The sequence below is a fragment of the Oreochromis aureus genome, linkage group 11 (genome assembly GCF_013358895.1).
Source record: "Oreochromis aureus strain Israel breed Guangdong linkage group 11, ZZ_aureus, whole genome shotgun sequence".
Taxonomy (NCBI): Eukaryota; Metazoa; Chordata; class Actinopteri; order Cichliformes; family Cichlidae; genus Oreochromis; species Oreochromis aureus.
Genome location: NC_052952.1, coordinates 33973873 through 33987906, shown reverse-complemented (window position 1 = coordinate 33987906; position 14034 = coordinate 33973873). Strand labels below are relative to the sequence as shown.

At 39.3% G+C, this 14034-nt stretch overlaps 2 protein-coding genes across 3 annotated transcripts; one reads left to right on the top strand and one right to left on the bottom strand.

The window, feature by feature from the left end:
- Nucleotides 1-1298: 1298 nt before the first annotated feature.
- Nucleotides 1299-4238, bottom strand: LOC116315406 (G-protein-signaling modulator 1). Of its 2 annotated transcripts, none has more exons than XM_031733697.2 (5): nucleotides 3982-4238; nucleotides 3002-3516; nucleotides 2583-2748; nucleotides 2121-2353; nucleotides 1299-1946 (listed from the first exon to the last, which is right to left on the bottom strand). In XM_031733697.2, exons 2-5 carry the CDS (start codon nucleotides 3461-3463, stop codon nucleotides 1806-1808), a joined length of 1002 nt encoding a protein of 333 aa, XP_031589557.1. In that variant the 5' UTR covers nucleotides 3464-3516; nucleotides 3982-4238; the 3' UTR covers nucleotides 1299-1805. The 2 variants fall into 2 exon arrangements, with proteins under 2 accessions (XP_031589557.1, XP_031589556.1); XM_031733696.2 differs by having other exon boundaries at nucleotides 3002-3538; nucleotides 3982-4235.
- Nucleotides 4239-5241: 1003 nt separating this feature from the next.
- Nucleotides 5242-13742, top strand: pbx2 (pre-B-cell leukemia homeobox 2). The gene is made up of 8 exons (XM_031733695.2): nucleotides 5242-5604; nucleotides 6260-6333; nucleotides 7743-7987; nucleotides 10176-10366; nucleotides 10674-10809; nucleotides 11080-11221; nucleotides 11461-11555; nucleotides 12955-13742. Exons 1-8 carry the CDS (start codon nucleotides 5360-5362, stop codon nucleotides 13033-13035), a joined length of 1209 nt encoding a protein of 402 aa, XP_031589555.1. The 5' UTR covers nucleotides 5242-5359; the 3' UTR covers nucleotides 13036-13742.
- The last annotated feature ends 292 nt before the right edge of the window (nucleotides 13743-14034 follow it).

Sequence of the window (14034 nt, the reverse complement as noted above, 5' to 3'; positions counted from 1 at the left end):
TTTCCCCTACTTTAAAAAGACATTTTCAATATTTTTCCCCTTGAATATTGTCAGTTTAAATCTTAGTTGCGTAACTGTACTTTTTAAAGACGTCCCTGAATCTGTTGGAGCCCAGAAGGACCTCTAAATCACCTGGGTTCATTAAATATTATGGCAAATATATCTTCTTTATTCCTGTATGGTCTTTGATAAGCAGCCAGTAATCTGTTTAACAACGGGGGAAGGGATACAACATGTTCGCCTTACCCTATAAACACACACTCATCTTAAAAGTGGAACTTGAATTTGGTAAGATGGCCTTCTGTTGTTTCTTCCTGTTTTACTCTTTCACAATTTAGGTCAAAAGTGTGACTACACACACACACACACACACACACACACACACACACACACACACACACACACACACACACACACACACACACACACACATATATGTATATGAATATATACATATATATATATGCAGTAATTATGCTTTCTTCTTCAGTTCCCCCTACAACCCTGTCTCATCTTATATAACTATACTTTTTAAGGAAGTGACACAGCATCCTCTTGTCAACTCTATGCTCCCTTGATCAACGAGGGCTTCCTCAGAAAGCTTTCCTCTGACCTGAGTGGACTAAACAGTATTGCTCTAAGATCCCCACTCAAAGTGGCCTGATTATTGCCTGTAGCACTACTGAAAGGTTGCAGTGACTACAATGCTCTATTTTAGAGCAAATACACTGAAGCATAGTTAACAATTAACTTCACAGCTGGTGCCGTGTTTTTATGTTAATCCTAGTTAACAGATTCATGTTATTATAGTTAGATGTAATTTTGGGGGACATTTTAAATTGACAGTAGCCATTACAGCTCGTTAGTGATCATCTGTTAACTTTTTTGCAGAGACTGAAGAAAATATTACATACATCTAGCACATTGTTTAACGAGTAACTACTGTTTTCCTTTGAGGTGATGTCACATTAATAAAGAGAAATTCAGGAACTCTGAGATAACACCTATTTTCAGACCACGAAGTCTGTAAAAAATTAACAGCTTTATCTTAGCCTCGCCTGTTCCCTAAAAGGCTCATCTATTCACATGTGAGTGTTTTATGTGCGGAGGGGAATTTTTTAAAGATTAAGCATTATCACAAAGTTGTATGAATGTGAACTAGAAAAGCAAATGATGCCTAATGATGAAGATAACAGAACAGGTCTTATATATCCCTGTGTCACAAGCAAAATGCCTGTAGTTACAGGCTACTACAAGATTTATATGTAAAGACATAATGAAAATTAAAGGATACACTCTCCAGGATGCATTTGATTTATTTTGGAGAACTAGTCCCAGCACTGCCTGAACTTGGAGCTCACTGTTATGTCTGTTGTGCTACATTAGATCTGTACAAATAATGACAACAATAGAGTTCAGTAGACTGCCTTCTCTATATTAAGGACACGCGCACACACACAGCAACCATTCAAGAGCTCATTGCAGACATTCAATACAATGGAATAATTCCAGAGAAAGCACATATCTACTGATCCTGGTTACTGGAAAAAATTAACTAAAAGTAAACTTCTCATCATGAACTCTCCTAATTTACATTAACAGCACTGTTGCTCAAACATTAGCGTTTTTGCTCCAATTTTGACAACTTTAACACTATTAGGAGATACAGCAATTCCACCCCACCCCCAAAAACAAAGCATTTTGGGGTTGAAAAAAAGTCCTCTTTAAATAGAAACTTAAGCAGGGAGGCTACATTGGCAGTTGGCACACACAGCAGCCCCACACTTTTGTTTTTTTTTTCCATCTCAGGTTTGCAGCAAGCGTGGTAGTTCGGTCCTCTGCTCATCCATGCGTCCCCCCTGGACCCTCAGGAGGAGGGAGAAGAAGTCCTCATCATCCATTGGACCAGGAGCCCTGCTGCGCTGGTCCTCCAGCCTGCCCTGAGCCTGTGGGTCAAAACAAATTGTGAAAATGAAAGCAATGCAATGAAAGTAGGCAAAAGGTTTGCTGCCAACACTCTTTCTCGCATTAGTGAGAAACTAACTTTTCTTCTCAGAAACAAAGCAGAAAACACCTCAGCTCATGACAAACACATCTAAACAAACAAGCTCATTGCTTACTTGTGTGGTGAGAATCATATCGTACAGATCGTCTTTAGGCGCAGGAACTGGTGCAGGCTTTTTCACAGACAGGGAGAGTTGTCTTATACTCCCTCTGACACTTCTGGTCTTTGTTTTTGGCGGTGAAGACCTTCCAAGCTGTGCCCTCTGGTCCTCGAGCCGCCGTCCTTGTGCAGTGGCCACCAGGTCAAAAAACTCCTCTTTCTGCAGTGAAGTCATGGAGGAAAAGACGACTGTAAAGAAATGAGAGAGAAAAGAGCTTAAATGGTCAAAAAGCAGGGGAAAGGCAGCGGTCAGTGGTCAAGGAAAAAAACATGGAAACATGGTAGCTGAAAATTCCTGAGTCAGGGAGAATGGGTGGTTACATTTGGTTCTGCTCGTTCAACATGAGTCATAACTCAAAAACAAATGCGAAAGTTGTATCCCTTTCCACACTTTACCATGGCAAAACAGAGCGCTTACCTCTGTTAACTGGTTTGGAGGTGTTGGGCTCAGAGTGGCACCTCCTCCGCCTGACCCCACTCTCCAGCCTGAAGGAGCAGCGCTGGTCATTGAGCCGTCTGCCCTCCTGAAAGGTGCACAGCAGGTCATACAGCGCCTCTGGGAAGTCAGGGGTTAACCGGTGTGCCTGAGAAAACACAGGTGGGAGGGTGAAAAAGACGGGGGGAGAGAGGAATGGTTTCTGAGTGAGTGGCACAGACTGTTTGTTGGCAAAGCAAAAGAATCCACTCCTACGTACTCCCACATGCTCTGAAATAAAGTGGTACCTGCAGTTCTTCCACCACGAGACTGTTTTTCTCTTGCAGTGGCTGGTGGCAAAGTGTTAAAGTCAACTGATTTACAACACAGGTAATCTCAGGGTAAGAAGAGCAAATACCAACCTTTTTGAGATCCTCTTTGTGGTCTGGTCCCCCCTCGGGTTGTTGCTCAGATGAATTCAGCTTCTTTGTGTCTGCCTCAGGGTCATTCTGTGTGGCCTTTTCATCCTCTGTGCTATAGGGTTTTTCAGTTTTTTCTTTAAGCACTTCATGCGGCTGCCCTTCACTTTTACTGTCATTTCCTTTGAGTCCATCATTTGTGCTTTCTGTTATCTCTGGTTTGTCTTCTTCTCTGTTTATCTGCTGTTTCTCCAGGCTTTGCTCTTCTAAATTTATTTCACCCGCTATTTCTTGTTGACTGTTTTCCTCTTCCGTGTGCTCCTCTTCCTTTTTGATAGCAAACTCCTCGCTACAGCTTTGTACAGTGACATCTGCACCGCTTGGCGCCCTAATTTCAGTAATACTTTCTACCAAATCTCCATCTTCAATGATGACAAGAGGTTCCAACAGCTCCTTTTCAGCCATTTCAACTTTGATATCTGTGCTGCCCAGTGGTCTCTCTTACAATCCTTATGATCCTTATGTGAAAACAGAAAGAAGCTGGAGGTGGATAAAAAAAAACAGTTTGGTCCAAAATATCAGAATTCTGTTAGTACTTTAAAAAAATACCATAAGGAAAAACACGACATCTATAAACACTGAAACTTAAAAGCATGATGAGTACCGCAGAGCTGCTGTGCCTTTCTTTTGAAACAAAACATGTGAGAAACCAGTTTGACAGGTTTAAGCATGTGGGCAACAGATGTTTAGGCAGAAATTTAAAAGAAACTTGAAGTGACAAACTCCTCCTAGCAATGTGAAAACAAACACGTTTGACTATGTGATCACAAATGTCAGCGTCTTGTTGGTAGGTGATCACCGTTGTGTATTTTTCCAAACAGTTCAGTCGAATAACTCTTGCTGACAGATCACATTGTTATTTCCCCCCTAAAGCTACTGTCTACCACAAAGTGATTTAAATTTCAGTTCATTTTTGCCCTTACCTTTTCGTTTGCCTCGTTTCTTTTTATCTCCTCAAAACATCATCTTTCAAAGTCTTGATCCAGTGAACACAGCATTTTTGGCTTATCACTCGTCCTGTCAACGTCTTTATTAAGAGCAAAGAAGAAAAAAAGAAAATCTGCCAGTTTCACATGCCGTCGTGATGAGCTCTCGCCTTTTCTGTCTGCCCTGCTACCTTCTGTCTTTCTCTCGTCTCATCTCTTCCTGTTCCTCTTACCACAGCCCACCCCTATTTACTCGGCCCATATTTGATAAGTCAGGTTGTCATGAAATATTACTGTTAAAAGCAGAATCACTCTCTATGTGTGCGATGTGTGTGGTTAATGCAGTCATGTTCCAAAGGAAAGGTTTTATAATCCACATGTACACTTGTTAAAGATGCTGCTGCTTTAACTGCTACTCATTTGGTTATGTTAACCCCAAGTGCAGCATGTTGAAACAGGCACAGTTTTTTTCTTAACTCTCTGTGGTTTTCACATCCTGTTGACTTGCAGCTAAAACGAGAAGTAGACTCAGACAAGTAAGGGAAGCTGTCTAAGCGAGATTATTACTTGAAAAACAAGACTGAAAAAAGCAGTTTCTTTTATTTGAACGCTTCTGTTAGTGCTTGTAGCCACGTTTTTCATTCTAAAAAGAGAAATAAGTTAGGTAACTAGGGAATATCACATTTAAATAAAAAAAAAAAAGTTAACACGTGAGTATCACAAGAAATATGTGGCTGAAAATGAAATGTGCAGCTCTAGTAAAACCCAAACTTGATTAACAGACAGAAAATATGCTTAAATAGCCAGAATCAAAATAGAAAAAGAGAGGTTTACAAAGACAATCGCATAAGACCATAAAACATTTTAGAGCCTATTTAGAATAGTTACTCTTTACACACACGTCACTTGTATGTTCATTTGTGTCTGTCTTTTAACTTGGTTATACAAAAAAGACAGAAAAAAAAGAAAGAGATCTCTTAGCCTAACATCTCCCACACAAAATAAATCTGTTTGCCCCAGATTCAGTTTGTTGGGATCTGGAGGCCCTATCAAAAAGCCACATAAACTACTTTTGTATAATTAAATGTCATGTCTTTGTTATTCGCCCACGCACATGCAACCACCCCCGCGCACTTCTGCTTTGTGAAAATGCAGGGAGTGCAGATGTTTTGCTGTTGTGGTTACCTTTAAACCAATAGTGCTACTCCACTGTACCCACAGCGACGCTTGTCTATCACGCGCTGCACCGTGCATGCACATTTTGCACCGTTTCCTGTCAGTCGCTAGGGGACCCAGCTCTGTGCAATGCCTCTGGTCTGTGTTGTGTCTGTGAGCACAGTCGGGCAGCAGTCGTCGCCACTGTGCGTCGCCGAAAATGTTGCAGCAGCAGCAGCCTCTGACGGGCAATGGGCCATCCAACGGCCGGGGACTCGGCGTGAGTGGCCACCCCGGGATGCACGCGCTCAACTCGGTTCACCAACCCTCCCAGCATCGGCCCGACGGAGCGGAGTCGGGCCTCGAGGGTACAGAGAACGGACATGAAACCCGTAGAGATATTGGGGACATACTGCAGCAGATAATGACTATCACCGACCAAAGTTTGGACGAGGCACAAGCAAAGTGAGTCACAGCTATGTTTTTTTTCTTTTTAAATATCGTTATTTAGTGGTATTGACGCTGCAGCGGCTTTTTGTTGTGCTGCTTTGTCGACTCCGTCTCGCAGTGACAAAGTTTCCTGAACTTCACTCTATTGTTTAGATTATTCAGATAGAAGCTAGCTAATTAGCTGGACTAATGGCATAAAGTTGCTTTTGGTGTAACCTGTGCAGATTCAAACTCACATGTCAGTGTTTACCGTCTCTGTGCTGTAAGTTAGGAACACGCATTTCTTTCAGCAGCGGCTGTTTAAAATGTAGCTATTGTTAGCATGCTACGCTAACCAAGGCTAACAAGCTAATGCTAAAATAGGTAGCTAAGGACCGTGCCGATATAAATGTTAACACTGCGCTATAACACGCCTTACAATTTAGTTACATAGTAAACAACTAAATACACTACATAACCTGTTGGCTGTCGTATGCAGACATACTAGCAGTGAAAGGTTGCCCCCTTAACTATCAGCTAGCTAGGAGCTAACGTTTGCTAAATTAGCTCGGCTAAATGTAGTCACTTTGTGATTTCTGTTGTTTTTGTTTTGGTCGATTTGCGTACTGTCATTCTGTGCCTTTGTTTACAAATAGGCTGGTAGGTCATGTTTGTTCTTTTTTATGTGCAGGAAACATGCGCTCAACTGTCACCGAATGAAACCCGCTTTGTTCAGCGTTTTGTGCGAGATCAAGGAAAAAACTGGTAGGTTTCTGCTCTGTTTGCAGGAGTTTTGTTGTGCTCTCTGTCAACAGCCATGGCTTTAATTTTGTTTGGGAGCGTTATTAGACTGTGTTGACATTCTGTCATCAGGAACCAATAAAGTCATAAACAATCTGAATGGCCAAGTAAACACACAGACATAGTTTTTATACTTTCAGAGTCAAAAGCAAAATAATCCGACAGCCCTAGTAATAAATGCTTATTGGAGTATAAGTGGACTCAAATGACAACAGCTGGACAAACAATAAGGTACAATTGGTACAGTGCAATATATTATAGTCATATCAGGTTGCTGTCAGGACTATATTATCTTTCAGCTGCCACAAGGACTGATAAAGTAAATTGTTTCTTCCTCATTCTAAATCACCTGTATTGAGTTTGTATAGATTTCTTTGTAATAAGCTAATTTTGTATTATATTTAGTATTCATGTTTGAGGAAAAAAAGCGTGGTTAAAATAGTTCAAAAGCATTAAGAAAAGAAGCAAGATAGTATACAACAAGAAGAAGTGCAATGCAAATAAATAAAAAGTCAGTGTACAGAGGTGGCAAGCTCTTGTACACTATATATACACATAGATGTGATTTTTATACATTGGGATATTTTTCTTTATTTTATTTTTTAAAATATTTTCTACTTAGCTGTGCACCTTTTTGAGTAATGCTTAACTTATTGAGGTATTTTGTCTTGTTTTATTTTATTTAAGCTGTTGTGTTATAGATCGTGTCTAATGTTTTGCCCATGATAACACAGGAATTTTCCAACTTTTTCTTGGGATAAATAAAGCTGATTTTATCGCATTGTATATGCATGATAACTTCACATTCTACTTCGAAGCATAGGTAAACTCACTGCATTCATTTATATAACAGAAGGGCGATGAGTAATCCTTCATTTAGATTTCACCTGTAGTTGCACTTTAAAACCAGCAAAAAAATTTATTCTTGTAAATTCTTCTTGTAAATTTTTACCTTTCAAATGAACAAATGAGGTTATTTATGACCCCGGTGATAAACTGGTGATATAGTTTAAAGGCTTTGACTTGTATTGTAATTGTCCCCTTCCAGTCATTAAACTATAATCTTTGAACCATGAGTGACAGATCTAGAGTAGCAAGATACTTTACAATGTCTGTCATAGGGTAAAGGAACCTGTACAGGTATGATGAACACTTAAAATAACTAGGTTGCACCAAGGTAGAGTCTGAAGTGAATATTTTATGAGAGCAATGCACAAAACAAAATGAGAGCACACAAGAAAAATTACTTATCCATTTCCAAACATGGTTCCATCATTATTTTATGCTTAAATTCATTATTTGTAAAGGCTTTAGTTTAAGAGAATTATGAGTCTTTTACCTTCAAAACCAAGAGACATTTGTCTCATTGACAGGCCTTTCAATGAGGAACACCCAGGAGGAGGAGCCTCAAGATCCTCAGCTGGTGCGACTGGACAACATGCTGCTGGCGGAGGGCGTAGCGGGGCCAGAGAAGGGTGGCGGGGCTGCTGCTGCTGTTTCTGCTGCCACCAGCTCTGGGGGGATGTCACCTGACAGCTCGCTCGAGCACTCCGACTACAAAAGCAAGTTGAGCCAGATTCGCAGTATCTACCACACTGAGCTGGAGAAGTATGAGCAGGTATTGTGTCGCAACAGCAGCTTAGCACTGACATTGCCTGTACGTGCTTGCTTGTACTAGAGGTACCTGGAAGCAATGTTGTACACTGGCATGCTAGATCAAGAGTTCACAGCACATAACTTTGCTTCAGGGCGGATTCATTCCTTTCCATTTGTGTCAGGTATGACTCAGTAAATCTTTATGTTGAGAGGCATTTTAGGCTTATTAGACCAACAAGCTCCACTGAAGCCCTACTTGTAAGCTAGTATCAAAGTGAAAATTAGATCTGCTATAAAATCCTCTTAAATGCAACATACAATTAAGTTCCTGAAACACAAACCTTTGCCCCATACTTAAGATTAAGGATATGCTGATATCAGGGGTGTCTGTGTGACTGTGGTCATGTAGTCGCAAAACTACTCCAAGGCAACTGATACCACCCTCCAGCAATGCAATATTAGTTTGTAGTAAAATGAAGATTTAAATGTTTTAGAGTTTTAAGAAGAAAACCAAAAACTATGCAAACTGTACTCACTCACATTTTCAAGGGCGGATTCAGGGCCAATGTTTTTTAAAACACCTAAGAACAAAAAGAGCGGCATATTCAAGGAGATCAAGTATGAGATTCCAGTCATCACTTCGTCATAAAAACTGTATTTCCAAACCTGCGCCCATCAGCAGCTTGTTGCAGGACTTGCCGCTGACATTTGTAGTAGAACTGCCAGGACACATAAACTGCAGAGTAGGTTTAGGAGTATCAGGGTTTGAACTCTAGTTTAAAAAAAGACAGGTGTGTTTGATAACACTGGTCAGCAGTTTTTCAGAAGTCTTTAATGGCTGTTGTTTGCGAAATAATTTTTTGTTTTTCAAGTTTACAAGTTTTCACGTTTGTCAAGTTTTGTAAACTTATATCTTGTTGTGTTTATGGTGGTATCTTATGATAATAGCTTTCTTCATTATGTAACCATTTAAAAATAGAGGAGCGTTAATATCAAACATTATGTTAGAAAGGATAGTGAAGTTATTACTTTAGTTGAAAAGAAAACACTGAATTTATTTAGAGCCCACTATGCCAGGCTTGGTCAAGATGAATTAGTATGGAGAAATGTCCATTTCATCAGTTACCCAGAATATTATGAAATGTAGATATGTTGGTTTCATCACTTCACAGTGAAGTGTCAAAGCTAAATATCAAAGTATTTAGCTGTGTAGGGCCCAAATAGATGAAATGTGGAGATTATATACATTTTAGTCACAGTCCTCCTAGGAACATATTATGAAAGAAATTAAACTCTTACTTTTTTGATATTTTAATATGCTTTAAAAAACGTCCAAGGTAACATCAAATTCAAATTTGACATTTCGTACTTGATACATTCCATTTTTCAAGTCCAGTTTGAAATCAGATGAATAGTTTAAGAAAAGTGGATATCTGAAAATCACCACTAGTTTTGGGCCATTTTTTTGCCAACACTTCATGGTCATAATATATTTTAGTAATATATTGTTTCAGTTTGTGGTCTTATATCTGACTTCGCAGCATATCATGAAAACCAGAGACCACCAATTATTTTAGGCTTCAGTTTCAGCGACTCAAAATGAGTACGGTTTGACTATATTGCTTTTGGAAGCGTTTGTTTGTAGACCGGTGTAATATATGCTTTTTGTTACAGCCAGAAAGTGAGAAACATTGGATTAATAGAGGTGGATATTAAGATAACACCTGTTTAAAGTCTTCTGTTATGAAGACTTATACTATTACTATATTTACTGCATTGTATATTAGTATATTGTATGTAATATAATATATTAATATTAATTATATTATATCAACAAGAAGTTTACAGTAAGTATTCAGAGGTATTTCTAATATTCATCCCTTATCATTAGAAGAACAGAATCACTTTTAGTGTAATCCCAGAAAACACCCTTAGTAATAACCACATGTTCACGACAATGTCAATTTGTTGCAGTGCACTGAGTGACCTAATAAAGAGACCACTAGGTGTGTATGCTTACCAATAAGAACAATAGTCGTACCAATTATCTTTATTATCAATTAAACTGGGGTTTTTTTCAACATGGAATTGTCTTTCCAGCTAGAAAACGTCATAATTAACAGAAGTAATGAAGTTTTATAAAATACCACATGTATAGCAGCTTCACTTCTGTCCTTCATTGTGTTTTGTCTTGCACCACCTTTCACCAGGCGTGCACCGAGTTCACCACCCACGTGATGAACCTGCTGAGGGAGCAGTCGCGCACACGGCCCGTGACTCCACGGGAGATTGAGCGGATGGTGGCCATCATCCACCGCAAATTCAGCTCGATCCAGACCCAGCTGAAGCAGAGCACCTGTGAGGCGGTCATGATACTGAGGTCACGCTTTCTAGATGCCAGGTGAGCATTGTAGTTTTTCTTTTTTTCTTTTTTAAGGTGACCTGTTATGGTTTATTAGGTCATATAGACTGTTACAGTGATAGATGCTTACATTAAATGTGATCAAAGTTTCAATTAATGGAGTTAGTGTTTGTACAAGTAATCCCTGCAAGTTCCCAGCTCCAGTTTCAGACTGCTTTAAATGATCAGTTCCAAGCAGTTTTTCTCCTCATGGATCGGTATGATTTCAGAAACTAATGTCGTCACCCCCAAACATCCTTTTTGAGCCAGGAAACCCCTTGCTCACTGTGTTCTAACCCTTTTTCAGACGCAAGAGGCGCAACTTCAGCAAACAGGCTACAGAGGTCCTCAATGAGTATTTTTACTCCCACTTGTCTAACCCATATCCCAGTGAAGAAGCCAAAGAGGAACTTGCCAAACAGTGTGGTATCACCGTCTCTCAGGTGAGCGTGCTTCAAGAAACCAGGAGAAAGGAAAAGTTGTGGGTGTCCATGGATTCATATAGCGTTCATTCACTCTCCAACTGTTACAGGCAGGATTTTAAAGATTTAAATTTTTAAAAAAAAGTAGTGACTCATTTCTGCTCAGGTGACCTCAAATGCTTACAATTTGTATTAAGCTGTTACACACGTAGGTTTGAATCTGCTACTGGAGGTTTAAAAATGCTTCTTCAAAATGTGGTCATTTTAATGATCACCTTTTATTTTTGGAAGGTCTCCAACTGGTTTGGCAACAAAAGAATCCGCTACAAGAAAAATATTGGCAAGTTCCAAGAGGAAGCCAATCTCTACGCCATGAAAACAGCCTTGGGAGCTAGACAGGGCGATGATTCCCCACACACTCCCAATTCCACAGGTACTCTAAGAAAATGACATTAACAGTAAATGCCTACTTGCCTTTAGGCGATAAACTCAGTTGTTAAGCCCTTCTCTGGCCCCGATTCTCCACACCTACATGAGTCTTGCCGATATGCCTGATGATTAATGACTTGTTTATTAAATATCAGGTAACAGTAAAAACCCCTTGGATTTCTTTATGGTGAATTATAAAAAGATGTCTGTCACAAATGATTATCAAGGTTTGTCGTTCCTCAGGGTCGGGGTCCTTCTCTCTGTCCGGTTCAGCTGACCTGTTCCTCGGGGTTCCACCTGTGAACGGCGAACAGTCTGCCTACCAAATGGGAGTGCAGGTATTTACATATGTTTAAATATTAACTTGTGCTTCTCTTGTATTTTGTCCTTTCTAGTTAGGAACTTAGTAGAGAAGTAAGATCTGTTTAGTCGCCCGGTCTAAAAGAAAGAAAAAATCTCAGAAAACAGTAACAAATGAAACATCTTTGGATAATCAAATCATGTTTTAACACTTAGTGTTTTGTAGAACATCAAAGAGAGTGTCCTATTAATTTGCTGACTGAGGCTGCTGTTAGAAGCATCAGGTTCACAGGTTCTGCTTGTGCAGAATGTGGCTGCAGAGCGCTTTGGATGTGTGTTTATATGTCAGTTTACGTTCACATCAAAGCAATGCAGAACTGTGTTGTCCACGAGAGAGTGAGAGAATGTCTCACTCCGACTAGCATCTAGATGACTAGTTTTGCAAATTCGTATTATCAGCAGATCCAATGATAATCAAACCAACAAAGTTTTCATCTACCAGCGTGTCTGTCTGTGTAGCTAAAGCTCAAAATGCTGTTTTCCTTGCAGCTGAGCCAAAAAAAATTAATTTATTGTTACTGCAAGTTATGTATTACTTGTTGAAGCTCTGCCTAAATCTGCTAGGATCAACTTGATGTATTTGTGGCATTTAAAACAAGTATTACCAACAAGGGAGTTGCGCCCTCTGGTGGACAAACTGTCCAACATAAACACTTAAAATATGGTTGAGGGGTGTTTCTCCTGTCTCTTCTTTACTTTTTAAATTTGTCAGCCTTTGTAAATTCATATGCGGCCAGTCTTGTACCCAACATTATATCCAGCTGATGCCACTCAGCGTTGACAGAATAACCCCGTACATTGATATTTTTTTTTTCTTTTGTTAACACTTTATTTTTATTGGTAGTTTTGTTTGTTTTTTTTACAAAACATTCAGACCCTTAACAAGTACAGAGCATCTAGGCTAGCAAAGACATAAAAAAAGATACATCCATTTAAGATACAATCAAATCAAATAGGTGAATTACAGCAATGATACATTTCGTACCAGAATTTACAATATTTTTCCATTCAGGCAAAGGTCCCATTTTTTCCAGTACTTGTCAAATTTATCAGCAGCAAGTCTTCATCATCATCATAGTTTATTTATATAGCACTTTAAAAACACACAAGGCTGACCAAAGTGCTGAATAATAGAAATAAATGTATATGTAAGATGGGGCCTGTGTGTTTGGCACGCCATCAACCGCTCTTTTTTTTTATCTGTCTGATTTTATTGTTTTTGGCTAATGTTGTGCAACATGTCAGTTCAATACTGTCTTATGATCGCCAAAAAAAAAACTCTTGATGAAAAAGTCAGTTTCTCCTTTGTGTAATCCTTGATAATGCCTATCCAGTCCAAAAATGATGGTGGATTCTCTCTCTTTTTTGATTTCTTAGGCTAACGGAAACTGGCAGGGTCGAAACTCGCCCCCATCTGGCACCTCGCCTCATAGCGACCAGTCAGAAAACTCTGACTGATGGCCCCACCCACTGACACAGAACGACAGCGACGGAAAGATTGATGACGGAAAAAGACCGAAAGAATGATATCACACTTCCCACTTGGCTGCAGTTGTTTTTGTATATTGTTTGTTTGGTTTGGTTATTTTAAATGTAAGTTGTCTTTTTTTTCTTCTTTTTTTTTTTTTCTTCTGTTCTTAGCGCTCAGCGTTGGTCATTATTATGTTTGTCTGATTAGCTGAGTGCACAGATGATAGAGTGAACGTGTGTGTGTCGTGTGCATGCTGGTGTGGTTTTCTCATTGGGGTTGCAGGGTTTATTTTCCACTACTTTTGACATGTTACTGAGATGTGTTTGTGGTTGGGAGGGGGGAGAAATGCGACTGTACCATGATTGTTTTAGCACACTATATCATTATTATTAATATTATTACTTTTATTATTAGTGCTACAGCTATTTTCTTTTAACAGCTCATAAAGAGAGATGGCATTTAGTGAATGAGAGGGCAATAGAGAAAAATCCAAAGACTCCGTGTGTTTGTTTCTCTGTTTTGTTTTGTTTTCTACTGGGCTTATGTGTCCATGTAAAGTGAATGAGGCGTGCCTGAGTCCATATTAATGGTTTGAATGAGTGTATCAACAGTGCTGTCTTTTTTTCTGTACAGTGAAACACCTGTATCCTCTCTCTACCTCTTTTACAATAAAGACTCTCTGTATTCACAAGCAGCTGGAGATCGGCCACATTCATGGGGTCATAATGAATAAACTAAAAGGCTAGGGGACAGTATAATGGGCTACTTCATTCAAGACAAACAGTAACTGATTCATTAGCAGCACTAACGCACACATACATATATATATATATATATGGTAGTATAATTATTGGTAGTTCTGATATTTTGCCATTGTTTTGGAGTTTGTAGTGGATCAGCACCATTTAGACTGTTTTAATTTGTTCTGAGTTGAAGTCCTGTGTTTTGTTTTGTTTTTGTTTCACTATAATTACTCCAGTAGAAAA

Excerpts from the sequence above, each read along its gene's own strand:
- LOC116315406 (XM_031733697.2), bottom strand. The coding sequence starts at position 3,463 with ATGGCTGAAAAGGAGCTGTTGGAACCTCTTGTCATCATTGAAGATGGA. Across the intron at positions 2,749-3,001 it reads ACAAAGAGGATCTCAAAAAG|GCACACCGGTTAACCCCTGA; the intron begins GTTGGTATTTGC and ends GTGTTTTCTCAG. Across the intron at positions 2,354-2,582 it reads CTCCAAACCAGTTAACAGAG|TCGTCTTTTCCTCCATGACT; the intron begins GTAAGCGCTCTG and ends ATTTCTTTACAG.
- pbx2 (XM_031733695.2), top strand. The coding sequence starts at position 5,360 with ATGTTGCAGCAGCAGCAGCCTCTGACGGGCAATGGGCCATCCAACGGC. Across the intron at positions 5,605-6,259 it reads TTGGACGAGGCACAAGCAAA|GAAACATGCGCTCAACTGTC; the intron begins GTGAGTCACAGC and ends TTTTATGTGCAG. Across the intron at positions 11,556-12,954 it reads CCTACCAAATGGGAGTGCAG|GCTAACGGAAACTGGCAGGG; the intron begins GTATTTACATAT and ends TTGATTTCTTAG.